At 34.9% G+C, this 17,472-nt stretch overlaps 1 protein-coding gene across 1 annotated transcript in view; it reads right to left on the reverse strand.

Annotated features, from left to right (window-relative positions):
• GCSAML (germinal center associated signaling and motility like) overlaps positions 1–12,550 on the reverse strand; it is a 55,098-nt gene extending 42,548 nt beyond the window's left edge. The window contains exon 1 of the mRNA XM_021083397.2: positions 12,420–12,550. Coding sequence (XP_020939056.1) covers positions 12,420–12,448 — 29 coding nt within the window. The 5' untranslated portion in view covers positions 12,449–12,550. The remainder of the gene's footprint in view (positions 1–12,419) is intronic.
• Between the last annotated feature and the right edge of the window lie 4,922 nt (positions 12,551–17,472).

Raw genomic sequence — 17,472 nt, forward strand, 5'->3', positions numbered from 1 at the left:
AGATCTGAATAGACATTTCTCAAAGATATACAGATGCCCAATAAGCACATGAAAAAATGCTCAACATCCCTGATTATTAGAGAAATGCAAATCAAAACTACCATGAGATACCACCTAACATCAGTCAGAATGGCCATCATTAGCAAGTCAACAAATAACAAATGCCAGAGGGGGTGTGGAAAAAAGGGAACATTCCTGCACTATTGGTGGAAATGTAAGCTAGTACAACCACTATGGAAAACAGTCTGGAGATACCTTAGAAATCTATACATAGAACTACCCTATGACCCAGCAGTCCCACTCCTGGGCATTTATTTGGACAAAGATTTCCTTGAAAAAGACATATGCATGAGTATGTTCATTACAGCAGTATTCACAACAGCCAAGACAAGGAAACAACCCAAATGTCCATCAACAGACTGTTGGATTAGGAAAATGTGTTATATATATACACAATGGAATACTACTCATCCATAAAAAAGAAGGAAATAATGCCATTTGAAGCAACGTGGATGGAATTAGACTCCTATCCTGAGTGAAGTAAGTCAGAAAGAGAAATACAAATACCATATGATATCAGATATCTGGAATCTGATATAAGGCACAAATGAACCTTTCCACAGAAAGGAAAATCAGGGACTTGAAGAATAGACTTGTGGTTTCCAAAGGGGAGGGGGAAGGAGTGGGGTGGTTGGGGAGCTTGGGGTTAATAGATACAAACTATTCCCTTTGGAATGGATTAGCAATGAGATCCTGCTGTGTAGCCCTGGGCACTATGTTTAGTCATTTATAATGGAGCATGATAATGTGATAAAAAAAGAATGCATACATGTATGTGTAACTGGGTCACCATGCTATACAGTGTAAAATTGACAGAACACTGTATACTAGCTACAATTGGAAAAAATAAAAATCATTAAAAATTGAAATAATAAATAAAATTAAAAAACCAATGGATTAACTAGGAAATCAAATGAGAAATTAAAAAGTACCTTGAGCCAAAGGGTAATGGAAACACAACCATTCAAAATCTATGGGATGCTGCCAAAGCCATTCTTAGAGGGAAATTCATAACAATACAGGCCTTCCTCAGAAAAGAAGAAAAATCTCAAATTGACAACATAACCTACCACCTAAAAGACTGAGAAAAAGAGAACAAACAAAACCAAAAGTCAGCAGACAAAAGGAAGTCATAACTATCACAGAGGAAATCAATAAAATAGAGTTTGAAAAAAAACAATAGAAAAATCAATAAAAGCAAGAGCTAGTTTTCTGAAAGGGTAAACAAAATTGACAAACCCCTGGCCATACTCACCAAGATGAGAAGAGGCATGACTCAAATTTAAAAAAAAATAAGGAATGAAAAAGGAGAAATCTCAATGGACACTGCAGAAATACAAAAAAAAAGAGAATACTATGACCAATTATATGCCAACAAATTTGACAATCTAGAAGAAATAGATAACTTTTCAGACATACAGCCTGCCAATACTGAGTCAAGAAGAAATAGATAGCTTCACAGGAGAATTCTACTAAACCTACATAGAAGAAATTATGCCAAACTTTCTTAAACTTTCCAAAAGATTAAAGAAAAAGGAATAACCCCAAAGACATTCTATGAAACCACCATCACCCTAATACCAAAACCGGACAAAAATATTACCAAAAAAGAAAATTATAGGCAAATATCTTTGATGAATATAGACATGAAAATTCTCAACAAACATTGAGCCAACCTAATCCAACTACCTATAAAAAAGATCATGCACCACGTGGGATTCATCCCACATTAACATAGCCTTGTTCAACATAAGCAAATCAATGTCATACACCACATTAACAAAAGTCAAAAGCCACAAGATCATCTCAATAGATGCAGAAAAATCATTTGACAAAATCCAACATCCATAAATGATAAAACTCTTACCAAAGTGGGTATAGAGGGAACATACCTTAACATAATAAAAGCTATTTATGACAAACCCAGAGCCAATATCATAATCAATGCAGAAAAGCTAAAAAACTCCCATTAAAATCTGGATCAAGACAAGGATGCTCACTCTCACCACTTTTATTCAACGTAGTTTTGGAAGTCTTAGCCACATCAATCAGATAAACAAAAGAAATAAATGTATTCAAATAGGAAGAGAAGAGGAAAAATTGTCACTCTATGCAGATGACATGATACCACATATTAAAAAAAAAAAACCCTAAGGACACAACACAAAAACTACACAAACTAAACAATGAATTCAGCAAAGTAGCAGGATACAGGATTGAAATTCAGAAATCAGGTGTATTTCTGTATACTAACAACGAAATACTGGAAAAGGAATATAAAAATGTAATACCTTTTAAAATTGCACCTCAAAAATTAAATACCTAGGAATAAACTTGACCACAGAGGTGAAAGACTTATATGAAGAGAACTATAAAGCATTAATCAAGGAAATTAAAGAGGATTCAAAGACATGAAAGATATTCCATGCTCCTGAATTGGAACAATTAATGTTTTTTAAATGGCCATACTACCCAAAGCAATCTACAGATTCAATCCAAACCACCTCAAATTACACATGACATTTTTCACAAAAATAGAACAAACAATCCAAAAATGTCATGTGGAAACATAAAAGATCCAGAATTGCTAAATAATCCTGAGGGAAAAAAAAACAGTAGCAGGAACAAAAACTCTCCCAGACTTCAGACAATATTACAAAGCCACAGCAATCAAGACAGTGTGGCACTTATACAAAAACAGACATAAAGACCAAAAGAACAGAATAGAGAAGCCAGATATAAACTCGGACTCCTGTGGTCAATTAATCTTAAACAAATGAGGCAAGAATATAAAATGGGGAAAACAGTCTCTTCAGGAAGTAGTGCTGGAAAAGCTAGACAGCTACATGTAAATCTATGAAACTAGAACACACCCTCACAACACGCACAAAAATAAACTCAATATGGCTTAAAAACTTAATCACAAAACAAGACACTATAAAACTCCTGGCAGAGAACATAGGCAAAACATTTTCTGACATCAAATGCACAAATGGTTTCTTAGGTCAGTCTCCCTAGGCAATAGAAATAAAAATAAAAATAAACCAATAGGACTTAATCAAACCTAAAATTTTTGGCATAAAAAAACATAAAAAAATTACAGCCTACGGAATGACAGAAAATTGTTGCAAACAATGCATCTGACATGCTTTTAATCTCCAAAACATACAAACAACTTATACAACTCAACAGAAAAAAAAAACCAAAACCAAATTGAAAAATGAGCACAAAGCTTGAATAGACATTCCTCCAAAGAAGGTATACAGATGGCCAATAGGCACATTAAAAATACTCAAAATCACTATTAGAGAAATGCATCCCCAAACTACTATGAGGTAACACCTCACACTGGTCAGAGTCTACAAATATTAAGTCTACAAAATAAGTCTACAAATAGCAAATGCTGGAGAGGGAGTGGAGTAAAGGGAACACTTCAACACTGTTGGTGGGGATGTAAATTGGTACAACCACTATGGAAAACAGAACGGAGGTACCTCAGAAAACTAAATATAGAACTAATGTATGATCCAACAATCCCACTTCTGGCCATATATCTGAAGAAATTTCATTCAAAAATATACACACACACCTATGTTCATCGCAGCACTATTCACAATGGTCAAGACACGGAAACAACATAAACATCCATTGACAGATGAATGGATTAAGAAGATGTGGTACATATATACAACAGAATACTACTCAGCCATAAAAAAGAAAAATTAATCCCATTTGCAGCAACATGGATATAACTAGAAATTTTCATATGAAATGAAGTCAGAAGGAGAAAAACAAATCCCATATGATACCACATATCTGTAATCTAATGCATGGCACAAATAAACTTGTCCACAGAAAAGAAACAAATTCATAGACATGGAGAATAGGCTTGTGGTTGCCAAGGGTGAAGGGGAGGGAGTAGGATGGACTGGGAGTTTGGTGTTAGTAGATGCTAACTATTGCATTTGGAGTGGATTAGCAATGAAACCATGCCCTATAGTATAGGAAACTATATCTAGTCACTTGTAAAGGAACATGATGGAGGATATATGTGAGAAAGCAACCTATGTGACCATCAGCAGATGAATGGATACAGAATATGTTAGATATATATGGACATAGATAGAGATATATTTAATTGAATATTAATTATATTAAAGAATCAATTTCTGCCATTTGCAGCCACATGGATGGACCTAGAGAATGTTATGTTTAGTGAAATAAGCCAAACAGAAAGACAACATATGATTTCACATGTGGAATCTAAAAATAACCAACACATAATAGACACAGAGAACAGATTGGTGGCTACCAAAAATGAGGGGAGGGAAGTTGAAAAAATATATGAAGGTGGTCAAAAGGTACAATTTCTGCTTATAAAGTAAATAAGTCTTGGGAATGTAATGTACAGCATGATAGCTATCATACATGATGGCTATTGTATTGCAGATTGGAAAATTGCTAAGAGAGAAAAATCTTAAAAGTTCTCACCACACACAAAAAATTGTATGTGTGTGAGGTGATAGATGTTAACTAAACTTATTGTAGTAAATATTTTGCAATATATACAAATATTGAATCATTATATTGTACACCCAAATTCAATATGATGTTCTGTCAATTGCATCTCAATAAATAGAAGAAAGTAATAAATAATAATAAAGTAAATAAGAATTCTGTAGTATGATTAATTTGATAATCTAAAATTTTAAAAATAAGCAGGTGAATCTCTGGACAGAGATTTAAACCCAGGCTGCATCATATTTATACCTTATACCTATCTTCAGTTTCCCTCTTAGTGATGATTTTCTTGTTCCTTTCTTAACTTTTAAAGTATTTGCAACTTCATTAGAAATTTAATGAACTCCTTGAGGAAAACAGGCATAACACACTTTGACAGGAATTGCAACAATATCCTGTTTGATATACCTCCTAGAGTAATGAAAATAAAAATAAAAATAAACCAATGGGACCCAATTAGACTTACGCTTTTTTATTTTTCCTTTTAGGGCCACACTTGAAGCATATGGAAGTTCCCAAGCTAGGGGCCACATTGGAGCTGCATCTGCCAGGCTATGCCACAGACACAGCAACATCAGATCCAAGCCATGTCTGCAACCCACACCACAGATCACAGCAATGCAGATCCTTAACCTACCAAGCAGGGCCAGGGATCAAACCCATATACTAGTTGGGTTTGTTACCACTAAGCCACAGTGGGAACTCCCAGACTTAAGCTTTTGCACAGCAAAGGAAAACAGTAAAAAAAAAAAAAGAAAAGAAAAGAAAACCCACATAGTGGGGAAAAAAAATCTTTGCAAATGCAAAACTGACAAGGGATTAAGTTCTAAAATATACAAACATCTCATGTAGTTTTATATAAAAAAACAAAAAAAAAGTGGGCAGAAGATCTAAGTAGACATTTCTCCAAAGAAGACATATGGATGGCCAAAAAACACATGAAAAAAAAAATTCTCAACATCACTAATCATTATAGAAATGCAAATCAAAGCAAGGTGATATATCACCTCATACCAGTCAGAGTGGCCATCATCAAAAATCTACAAACAGTAAATACTGGAGAGGATGTGGAGAACCCTCCTATACTCCTGGTGAGAAAGTAAATTTGTACAACCAGAAATGGGAATCCTCCTAATACTGCTGATGATAAGGTAAATTGGGACAACCACTATGGAAAACAGTATGGAGCTACCTCAGAAAACTAAACATAGAACTACCATATGATCTAGCAATCCCACTTCTGGTAATATATCTGGACAAAACTTTCATTCAAAAAGATACATTCACCCCTATGTTCATTGAAGCACTATTTACAATAGCCAAGACATGAAACAACCAAAATGTCCATTGACAGATTAATGGCTTAAGAAGATGTAGTACAAAATAAATAAGAAAGAAAGAAAGAAAGAAAGAAAGAAAGAAAGAAAGAAAGAAAGAAAGAAAGAAAGAAAGAAAGAAAGAAAGAAAGGAAGAAAGAATGTAGTACATATACACAATGGAATATTACTCAGCCATAAAAAGAGCAAAATAATACCATTCGCAGCAACATGGATGGAACTATAGATTCTCATACAAAGTGAAGTTGTCAGAAAGACAAATATCATCTGATATCACTTACATGTGGAATATAAAATATGTCAAAAATGAATCTATCTAAAGAACAAAAACAAACTCATGGACATAGAGAACATACTTATGTTTGCTGTGGTATTGAGGGAGTAGAATGGATAGAAAGTTTGGGGTTAGTAGATGCCAACTATTGTATTTGGAGTGGATAAATAATTAGATCCTGTTGTATATCACAGAATTATACGCAATCATTTTTGATGGAAGATAATAGAAGATAATATGAGAAAAAGAATGTATGTATATATGTCATTTTGTCACTTTGCTTTACAGCAGAATTAACAGAAAATTGTTAAATCAACTATATCTTTTAAATCTAAATATAGAACTGGTATATGATCTAGCAATCCCTCTCTTGTGTATATATCCCAAAAAAATGATAATACAAAATTTGCAATCACCCCAATGTTCACACCAGCACTATTTACAATAGCCAGGACATGGAAGCAATCTAAATGTCCACCAACAGAGGAATGGATAAAGAAGATGTGGTGCATCTATACAATGGAATATTATTCATCCATAAAAAAGAGTTAAATAATGCCATTTGCAGCAACATGGATAGATTTATAGATTATCACACTGATTGAAGCCAGTCAGACAGAGAAAGCCAAGTATCATATAATATCACTTTTATACTGAATCCTTTTAAGGAAACAAAATAAGTATTTATAAAATAGAAACAAATTCACAGATTTCATAACCAATCTTATGGCTATCATAGGAGGAAGGGAGGAATTAGGAGGATCAGAATAATATATACACAACTATGTTATAAAATAGATGATTAATAAGAAACCTACTGTATAACACAGGAAAGTCTACTCAATAGTTTGTAATAATCCATGTGGGAAAAAATGGATATATTTATATATTTGTATTTATATGTTTGACATTCACTCTGCCATACATCTAAAACAAATACAACATTATTAGTCAACTATACTCCAATATATTTTTTAAAAGAAATTGAGTGAAAGTGGAAATGCAAAATATCTTTCAATGGTCACAAAGAGTGGTTACTTTTGAAAATTTACATCCCATTTTTTCTTTCTGCCTTTTGGAAGGTAAAATGGCACCACCCAAAAGCTTTATATCCTACCATAGTTTAACTATTATATAGTAATAATAAAGAGCGTAAAGCTAGCTATGTTATCATCTACACATGGAATAGTCACTTGATTCAGCCTTGGTACTTTGCCTCAGATGCTCTAGTCTCTGATGTCTGGCCAAGCACTTTTTTGGTCCTGAATACAACTTTTATAGTAATGGAAGAATGATGAGATGGGAATAAATTTCCTCTTAAGGCCCATTTGCTTTTTCTTTGTTTTGTTTACTCTTTCCTTTTTGCTAAAGTCAGAGGCACACAAAAACTTTGTTCTCTGGGGGAATATCAAAGTTTTAATTTGATTATTTTAGCCCTGAGCAGGAACACATGGCTTCTTTATGAACAGTTATGGGGATTTAGTTACGAAGTTTTCTCCAAAAAATAAGTTCTAAACCCATGTTTCCCAAGGAAATTTAGACTGGGTCAAATTCCATGGGAGGCAGTATATATTTTCTGTTACTAAATCTTCCTTTAAACTATCATCAATGAAAGGATGTGTCATACAAAAATCATAAGGTATTCAAGATTATAAAGAACAATAAAAACATTAATCTATTCTTCTGAAATATTTGTGCCATTATTAATAAATTGCCCTATTATTTTTAGTCACTCAGAGCTTGTTTGCTTGGTGTACGCATATATACATACAAACTTCAGATAGTTAGATAGATAGATGATAGATAGATAGATAGATAGATAGATAGATAGATAGATAGATAGATAGATAGATAGATCAGTCGATCTCTGGGTCTAAAAATTAAACTGGCATAAAACAGACTAGCATAAGAAAAGCATAAAAATTCATTGAATTTTTACATATACATGGGAGCCTTCACAGGAGAATGAAGACCAGAAGAAATGCTCAGGACAGAAAGCTTTTATGCCTTTTAGACAAAGAAACAATAAATTTGTAAAGGAAAAAAAGTAAAAAGGCAGAGGGATTTGAGCAATGGCTGGTAAGTGGTGAAGATGTAACTAGGTTTGTTTATATAGTTATCTTGACCCTAAATTCCTCATCTCTGATTATAGGAATGTCTCCCTTTCTACTGGTACAGGGAGACCATCTTTCACATGAGAGGTTTATCTGCTGCTTTTAGGAAATAAAGGCAAATGTGAGGAGATAAGAAAAACCATCCTGCTACTGCTGTTTCTTCAAACCCCTTTAGCCTAAGATAGTCATTATACTACAGTGCCAGAGTTTTAAGTAGTGCATCCTAAACTCTATCATTGGTGGAGAGAAGATTCATGCATTCCTCATGTCATGCAGATGTCAGCTGTAGATTTCCAGAAGAAGTAAAGAGTTCTTATGTAGTAAATGTTGAACCCTAAAGATGAGCAGGAGGCAGAAGGCTGCACAGCATGTCCTCATTCTCCTGAGAACCTCCAGCAGGCTTCACACCCTCCCATGTTCCAAAAGCCTGGAGTACAGCCTGGGTTCACCCTCTCCTTGGAAAGAAGTATTCTAGAAGGTCTTTCTCAAGTAATCAGATGGGGCTTGAAGGATATGGAAACTTTCTGTATTCATATCTAAAGACTTAACCACTTCTTCTAACTGTGAGACTGAAACTGTGGTCTCCTAAATGTGAAAATTTATAAATATGGAGATAATAATGTCTCCTTCATGGTATCACTAAGAGGATTTAACCCAACTCCACAATATCTTTGGCACTCTTCAGTTGCTTAATAAATGTCATTTCTCTTTCCTCTCAGCACCATTGGATTAGAGAGTCTGATAATTAAAACTGGAAAATCTTTAATACAAGTCTCACTGCCTTTCATTATGTGAATCACCATGCAGAAGCACAGGGTTAATGGTTGTATATGGAAAAAGTTAAAAAATATTATCAAAGAGAAAGGAAAAGGGGTGAGAAGAGTCTGATTCTTATCTTTTCTGTTTCCTCTATGTGGTAGATTTGATGTGGATTTGTTTGACAGCTGCAGGAGGAAGTTGCGTATCTCCAGTACCCCTTCGCCTAAGAGCCATTACTACTCTCCCTGTTTCTGTGTCTCCTCCATTTCCAAATATGTACAGTGTATTCCAAGATTCTTTAATGACAGAGAGGTTCCCAGAAGAGGCCAGGAGTAGATCTAAACTTCATTGGGGGGAATAGTTTTATCCTTCTTCCATACCATATTTGTAAACTAAATGACACTTAAATGAATCCCTGGAAATGGATTTACTTTCACAAAAATTCTTTTTTCATTTTGGTTATTTTCCTGAATTTCAGCTCTTCATTTCCTCTTAACTGGTAAATTTTAAGAATAGAATGGATAAGCAATGAGGTCCTACTTACAGCACAGGAAATTATATCCAATCTCTTGGGATAAAACATGGTGGAAGATAGTATGAGAAAAAAAATGTATACATGTGTATGACTGGGTCACCATTCTGTACAGGAGAAAAAAAATGTATTGAGGAAATAAAAAAAAGACAGAAATGGCAGAAAAGTATTTTTTTTACTAACCTAAGTTATATATTCTTTAGATTCTTATTTTGCTTTGGGGGGTATTAGGGGCTGCAAAAATATATTCAAATAACAGTTGCCTTTGAAAGAAGCCCTATTAGGTAGGAATTGCTTATTAAACTTGAGTTGCTAAGCAAGACAATGGAAGAAATGCCCAAAGTGAGATGAGAACCAGAAGGATGGAGTCATTAAAACAGAATATACAAGAACTTATTTTTGTTTTTTCGCTTTTTTTGGTTTTTAGGGCCACATGTGATCTACATGGAAGTTTCCAGTCTAGGGGTCAAATCAAAGATGCAGCTGCTGACATCTGCAACTTACACCACAGCGCACAGAAATGCTGGATCCTTAATTTACTGAGCAAAGACCAGGGATCAAACCCACATCCTCATGGATACTAGTCAGGTTTGTTACTGCTGAGCCACAATGGGAACTCCCATAATATACAAAACTTTAAATTACAAAATGAGCAGTCTACACTTTAGAGGTTAGCTAGTGGGAAATGGATATAGCCATTGGAACACAGGAGTAATATGATTAGAGTGTCTTGTGGCAAGATCAATCCAGTTGTATGAAAGAACACATCCAAATGACCAACAGGTTTATGAAAAAGTGCTTAACATCACTATCAGGGAAATTCAAATCAATCAAAACCACAATGAGATATTACATCACACCTATTAGTGTGGCTACTGTCAAAAGACAAGAGAAGGGGGAGAAAAATAAGACAAGATATATCAAGCGTTGGCAAGGATGTAGAGAAAAATAAATGCTTGTATGCTCTTGGCAGTTCAGTCACTACGGAAAATAATTTTAAAAATTAAATATAGAATCACAACATAGCACAAAGAAATCTGCCTGATTGTCTCTGATAATCTATATGGGAAAAGAATCTGAAGAATAATGGCTATGTCTATATGTGTAACCAAATCACTTTGTTGTACATCAGAAATTATCAAAATATTGTAAATCAACTATCCTTCAATAAAATTAAATAATGGGAAAAAAGAAAAAGAAAAAATGAGATCACCATATTATCCAGGACCATGTTATCCTACTTCTGCACGTATATACAAAAGAAGTAAAAACAGGATATCCAAAAGACATCTGAACTCCCATGTTTATTGTAGCATTGTTCACAATAATGAATAGATACTGAATACTACTCAGCCATGAGAAAGAAGAAAATCCTACCATTCATGAAAACACTATTGAACTTAAAGGCATTATGTTAAGTAAGTATGTCAGACAAAGAGAGGTAAAAACTGTGTGATCTGACTTATATGTGGAATCTTAAAAAACCAAAAGCCAAGTTTCATGGTGGCCTAGCAGGTTGTGGATCTGGCAGTGCCACTGCTGCTGCTCCGGTAATTTCTGTGGCGTAGGTTTTATTCCTGGCCCAGGAACTTATGCATGTAATGGATGTGACAGAAAAAAAAAATGAAAAATGCCAAACTCATAGAAATAGGGTAGAATGGTGATTACCAGGGGGAGGAGAGTAGGGGAATTGAGGAGATGTTGTTTAAGGGTACAAACTTACAACTAGAAAAATCAGTAAGTCCTGGATATTTAATACACAACATAGTGATCATAGTCAACAATACCATATTATAAACTTCAAAATTGCTACAAGACAGGAATTTCATTGTTCACAGCACCAAAAAAAATGATAATTAATGAGTAGAGGTGATAGAAGTGTGGGCTATGGTGGTAATTACATTGCAATATATAAATGCAACAAATGCATATTAAACTTAAAGTTATATTCATTTATTTGTCATTTAATAAAACTCTCTGGAAGGTGTTAGGGAGAGTGGATAGGGGAGTGGGGTGCTACAGAGGCAGTCCTTTAATATTAAGCAAGATGTAAAAAAAATAATGCCTATCATTCACATCTGTTCTAAAAATTCAAAAGCATTTGATGAGGATAGACATAAACATTACCCCAAAAGGCACTACTTAAATTAAAAATATTTGAGTGAATTATTTTGCTTCCACAATTTACAAGAACCTGTATGTTTAGTCTCATACTGATCCCATGAAGTTGATGAATGTGTGTATAAGCACTTTACCCAGATAAGGAAAGAGAGGTATAGAAAGATTCAAGTGGCCTTAGACCAAGGTTGCCAGATAAAATACAGGATGCACAGTTAAATGTAAATTGCAGATAAACAGGATTTGCTTAGCATAAATGTAACCAGGCAATAACACTCCAACTTTTTTTCCACTGTCTCAAAAATGTTTTTCTCTTTTATTTTCCCACATAGATTATCACAGAATATTGAGTAGAGTTCTCTGTGCTATACAGCAGGTCCCTGTTGGCCAGTCATTCCATATACCTCAGTGTAATGCTCCAAATATTACCTGGGGCAATACTGATTCTTAAAAAAGTATTTGTTTATATACAGTTCAAACTGACTGGCATTTTGGTACTTTCTTCTTCTAAATCTATCAGCCTACCATGATTCCAAAGTAAGGCAAGAGAAAGTGAAGTTGGAGGTCTCTGTTCTTTTAGAGGATGCTGTCTTCAAGTTCATCCTTCTTAAAGCATAGTTGCCCTTCTATTCCAAATGCATATACTTAGCCTTCTCTATGTTCTCCTTCTCCTTAGAAGGGCTGTTTCCAGAGTCAGAACTTACCTGAGTTCTCTCAGGAGATAATTTCCCATCCTCTCAGTGTAACTCTGTTTCTCAGATCCTTAGTTTTACTTCACTTTGAGTGTCTTGACCGAAGAAACAACGGCCACGATACAGGGCAGAACGTTGCATCTGACCACTGGCTTATGTTTTCACCAACCACAAGCTGCCAGGGGATGGGCCTGGGCATGGTAGGAAGGCAGGAACCATTCTGAAGGGGAGGGGAAAAGGAAAGGGTGTGTGTGTGTGTATTGTAGAAAAAAATCAGACTGAAACATGAGAAAATAAATCTAACACTCTGGGTGAATTTTGTTTTTCAAACAAATCCCAGGGTTTTAGGAATGTACAGGGCAGGGAATTCTGAAATCTTGAGACTCCCAATATGTTGTCCTCTTCCAAACACACAAAAAGAAACCCTCTTCCAAGAAAAAGAAGGAAAAAATTTAAAAATAAAATGTCTATTTGTGCTTCTATTTATAATAATTAAATAAAATGTAAATGTCTTTCTTCAGTTGCTTGATAATTTAAAAGACAAGACTGCGAAAAAAAGAGAAGACTATTAAAATGGAAGGCCCTGGACATTATTCAATGTAGGTGGAAAATATTTTTTTTCTTCCTGTGGTTCCAAGGCTAACGTTGCAAGGGGGAAGGAGACAGGGCCTAACATACCCATCTCCACCATCTGGTCCTCTACTTCCTCCCCTACATGCCCCATCGGAGCCACAAAGCTAAAGCTGGCCACAGTGATAATTTCAAGTCAGTAGATTAGCAGACTGCTGCCTCTGAGCCATTGCTGTTGGGAGAGTGAAATAGCTTATTCATTATGTTTCTCACCCAATGGGGAGCAAAACAGGTAGCCAGTTTTCCTCAGTTTCCATCCAACATGAAATTGATTTGTTAAATTCAGAAAGTATATGCTTATCTATGCAATCTTTTTTTCCAAATAAAGATGCCAAGGCTGAGAATGATTAAGTTACTGCTACCCATCCACAAAGCACAACTTATAATCATTTCGAAATTTTGTTCTAGTTTATGTTTCCATCATAAGTATGAGAAAAAATATATTTGAAGCAGGATGGTCACATATCCCATTCTGGGTTTATGGTTGACCTAATTCATTTTTGAGAACCTATGTACTAAAGCCCTGCTTCCCAAACTTTCACATCTATAGCAATCATCTGGTGATCCTGTAAATGCAGATTATGATTCTGCCAAGCTGGAGTCAACATTCTGCTTTTCCAAGATGCTCCTGTGGTGATGCCACTTCCGATGGTCCTTTAAGGAGCAAGGTGCCAGACCAGAGATTATAAAAGCATGGTCCCAGACCAAGAGCATCATTATCATCTGTGAACTTAGAAATATAAATCTCTGGGCCCAGATCACATAGTTGCTCTTTAGCAATCAGAAACTCTTTGGATGTGTTCCTCCATTGCCTGATAAGATTTGAGAATCAGTGCAATGAACCATTTATTAATCACAGATAAATTTATCAATCCACGAGTGCTCAATTAAGTAAATCCCTCTTGGGCTCCAGACACTTAATGACAGAGATGTGGTAACACCAAACGTCTCTATTTCCATAAGCTTCTTTAACTTCCCTTTTGCTCACACTAGCTTGAATCAGCCTGGGAATGGACAAGACTTTAATTCTACTACCAAAGGCTAAACAGTGAACCTCCTGGATCATGTATTCTATATCTATAAAGCAGATAGTACATAAGCAAAAGTGAGTTTTAGTAAACTATAAAGTATTCTGCAATGATGATGGCTTTGACTGTTGACTTAGCACAACACGCATGCTATTGAAACTTCATTTAGGACTCTCAGTGCTTTGTAGAAGAAGTACTAGTCCATTTAATTTTAATTTTTTATTAAAGTTGATTCACAATGTTTCTTCAATTTCTGTTGTACAACAAAGTGACCCAATCACACACGATTCCCTGTGCTGTATATTAGAACCCCATTGTCCATCCATTCCAAATGTAACAGTTTGCATCCATTAACCCCAAACTCTCTGTCCATGCCACTCCCTTCTTCCTCCCCTTGGCAACTACAAGTCTGCTCTCCATGTCCTTCGTATGTTTCTGTTTTGTAGATAGGATCATCTGTGCCATATTTTAGTTTCCACAAATAAGTGATACATATGGTATTTGTCTTTCTCTTTCTGAATTACTTCACTTAGTATGAGAGCCAGTGCCTCAACTTGCCCACCTGATACGGGTCATTTCTATCCTCTACCAGAGTTCTCCCTGTCAGTATTCTCTTCTTGTTTGTTCTCCTTACTTGGGCTCCTGCCTAGAAATGACTTCGGTTTTCATTTATTTGGAAAGGACACAAAATGCCTTCTATTTACCCTGATAGGGAATTAGCATCTCACTTTGTGTTATCAAAGTTGGACATTTAATAACATGGATTTTTCTTATTATTACATTATTATTTGTTTGGCATAGAAAAATATAGAAAGTATAAATAAGAAAAAATAAAAACATTGAGCCTACTGCCCAGAAACTATCCCCATGTATATTTTAAGGTATATTTGTAGTCTTTGCTCTGTGAATACACACACACATCCACTGTCTTAAAAAAAAATTACAAAAAAAAGACATCATTTGCCTGTCTTTCTGTGCCATTAAGTAGGTTTTTCAAAGACCATTTTCTTTTTTTCCAGCTTTTTTGAGGAATAATCGGTATGCAAAATATATATATATATAATTAACATATACAATTTAGTGATTTTAGACCACTGAAATACCATCACCACAATCAAGGTAATAAATATTTTCATCACCTCTGAAATTTCCCTATGTTCTTTTGGGTTGTGCATGAGTGTGTGTGTGTGTGTACATGAGATCTATCCTTTTAGCAAATTTTAAGGTGTACAATACCTTTTTGTTAACTATAGGCTTTAAGTTATAACATCAACAGAGGGAAAAGACTACCTACAGAATAGGACAAGAAGTTTTCAAACTATGCAACTGATAATGGGTTAGTTTCCAAAATATACAAAGAATATTTAAAAATCAATAGCAAAAATAATAAAGATAAAATAGGAATTCCTATTACAGCTTAATGGGTTATGAACCTGACTAGTAGCCATGAGGTTGTGGTTTCAACCCCTGGTCTCCCTCAGTGGATTAAGGATCTGGCAATGCTGTGACTGTGGCATAGGCTGGTAGCTGAAGCTCCAATTAAACCCCTAGTCTGGGAACTTCCATATGCCATAGGTGCAGCCCTAAAAAGCAAAAACAATAATAATAAAAAAATAAATAACCTGATTTAAAAATGGTCAGACTTTTGAGTAGACTTTTTTCCAAAGATGACTTATAAATTGGCCAACAAATATATGAAAATATGCTAAAAATCACTGCTAATCATGGAAATGATAATCAAAACCATAAGGAGATTTTACTTCATACCAGTTAGGATGGCTATTATTGCATGTTCATAATATCATTACTAATAAAAGCAAACTATCCCACTATATAATCACATAAATGATTGTTTTCAGTCTTTATTTTTGGTTAATTCAATGTTTCTATTATAACCAAAAAGTCTTGATATAGCATTGCTGACAATTTTTAAGATTTCTAATCCTAGCTAGAAATTTCCCTCTATGAAAATAATATATATAGGTAACATTAAATTACATCACCTTATCTAAGATATGGGAGATTTTATCTTAGTTGCTTCTGTAAGACTTGAAGCTAGACCAAGCATGTGAGATCAAACAAGATTCTTATCTGTTAACAGCTAGTCCCTGCTTATTCGCAGATAATATTGGAACAAAACCATTTCCTTCCAAAGCACTGGGTATAGAAACTGACTCTCAAATCTGACGCAATTATTTTGTTTGGAAGGGAAGACAAATAAGATGAGAATTAACTACTGGAAAAGTTAGCATGCCAACAAATCAGACAGTTGGCTTAAACTATTTTCAATGTCATTAATTGACTAAATTTAAATTTTGTTATATTTATGATATGAAAAATGAAATTGTATCAAATTTAAGGAAAGGTAAAATGATGATTGTATAGGAGATCAAAATATGCCACAAAATATGCTACTTTGGAATAATGAAGTCATTTGATAGTCAACAAATACAAGATGAAGCTTTCTTTGAACTTTTCTTATATGCTTAAAAACAGATCTTCCAAGGAGTCCCCTGTTGGTTCAGTGGGTTTAGGATCTAGCATTGCCACTGCTGTGGTTCAGATCACTGCTATGATGCAGGTTCAGTTCCTGGCCCGTGAAGCATGCCATAGGCAAGCTCCCCCCCAAAAAGAAATCCTCTTAAAAAAATAACTCAATTGTCATAAATCTCTTCCCTGGGAGTTTTAATACAGGGAAGATTGACTCTTATCACAGGAAAGGAGATGAGAAATCAGCACCACATCCAGACAGACATTGTCACCACATATTATACCTCCCCTTATTCTCCTAAGAACCTAAAATAAAATTGCTTTCTCATAAATGGCCTTTGCCCCTCCCTTTCTCCTATTAAGATGATATGTAAGCTCTCCTTTCTCACTGTTTCTTTGCATACTTACCTTCCAAAATGTGGAAATAAGGTTAAATGGACATAAGATTAAAAAGTAAGGAGTTCCCATTGTGGCTCGGTAGAAACCAATCTATCATCCATGAGAACGCAGGTTTGATCCCTGCCCTCAGTCAGTGGGATAAGGATCTTGTGTTGCCATAAGTTGTGGTGTAGGTCACAGATGTGGTTCGGATCTGGCATGGCCGTGATTGTGGCATAGGCTGGCAGCTTCAGCACAAATTAGACCCCTAGCCACAGGTGCAGCCCTAAAAAGACATAATAATAATAAAATATATTTTAAAATAAACAAATAAATAAATAAAATGTAGTAATTCCCTCAACTTTCTTCTATTAATCTATTGTCAGTTTAATTAACAGGGCCCCAGTCACTAAGATTAAGAGGGAGAGACAGAAAAAAAGAGATTCCTCCCCTACAATTGCCTCATTGATGATGATGATGTTGATGATGATGATGATGATGATGATGATGACTTCATGCTAAATAATGTTATAATTATC

Source organism: Sus scrofa, chromosome 2, assembly GCF_054392235.1.
Source record: "Sus scrofa isolate SSC_HxYL_T2T_F1_AM1 chromosome 2, Sscrofa_HxYL_maternal_Yorkshire_Landrace_v2.0, whole genome shotgun sequence".
NCBI classification, from domain to species: domain Eukaryota; kingdom Metazoa; phylum Chordata; class Mammalia; order Artiodactyla; family Suidae; genus Sus; species Sus scrofa.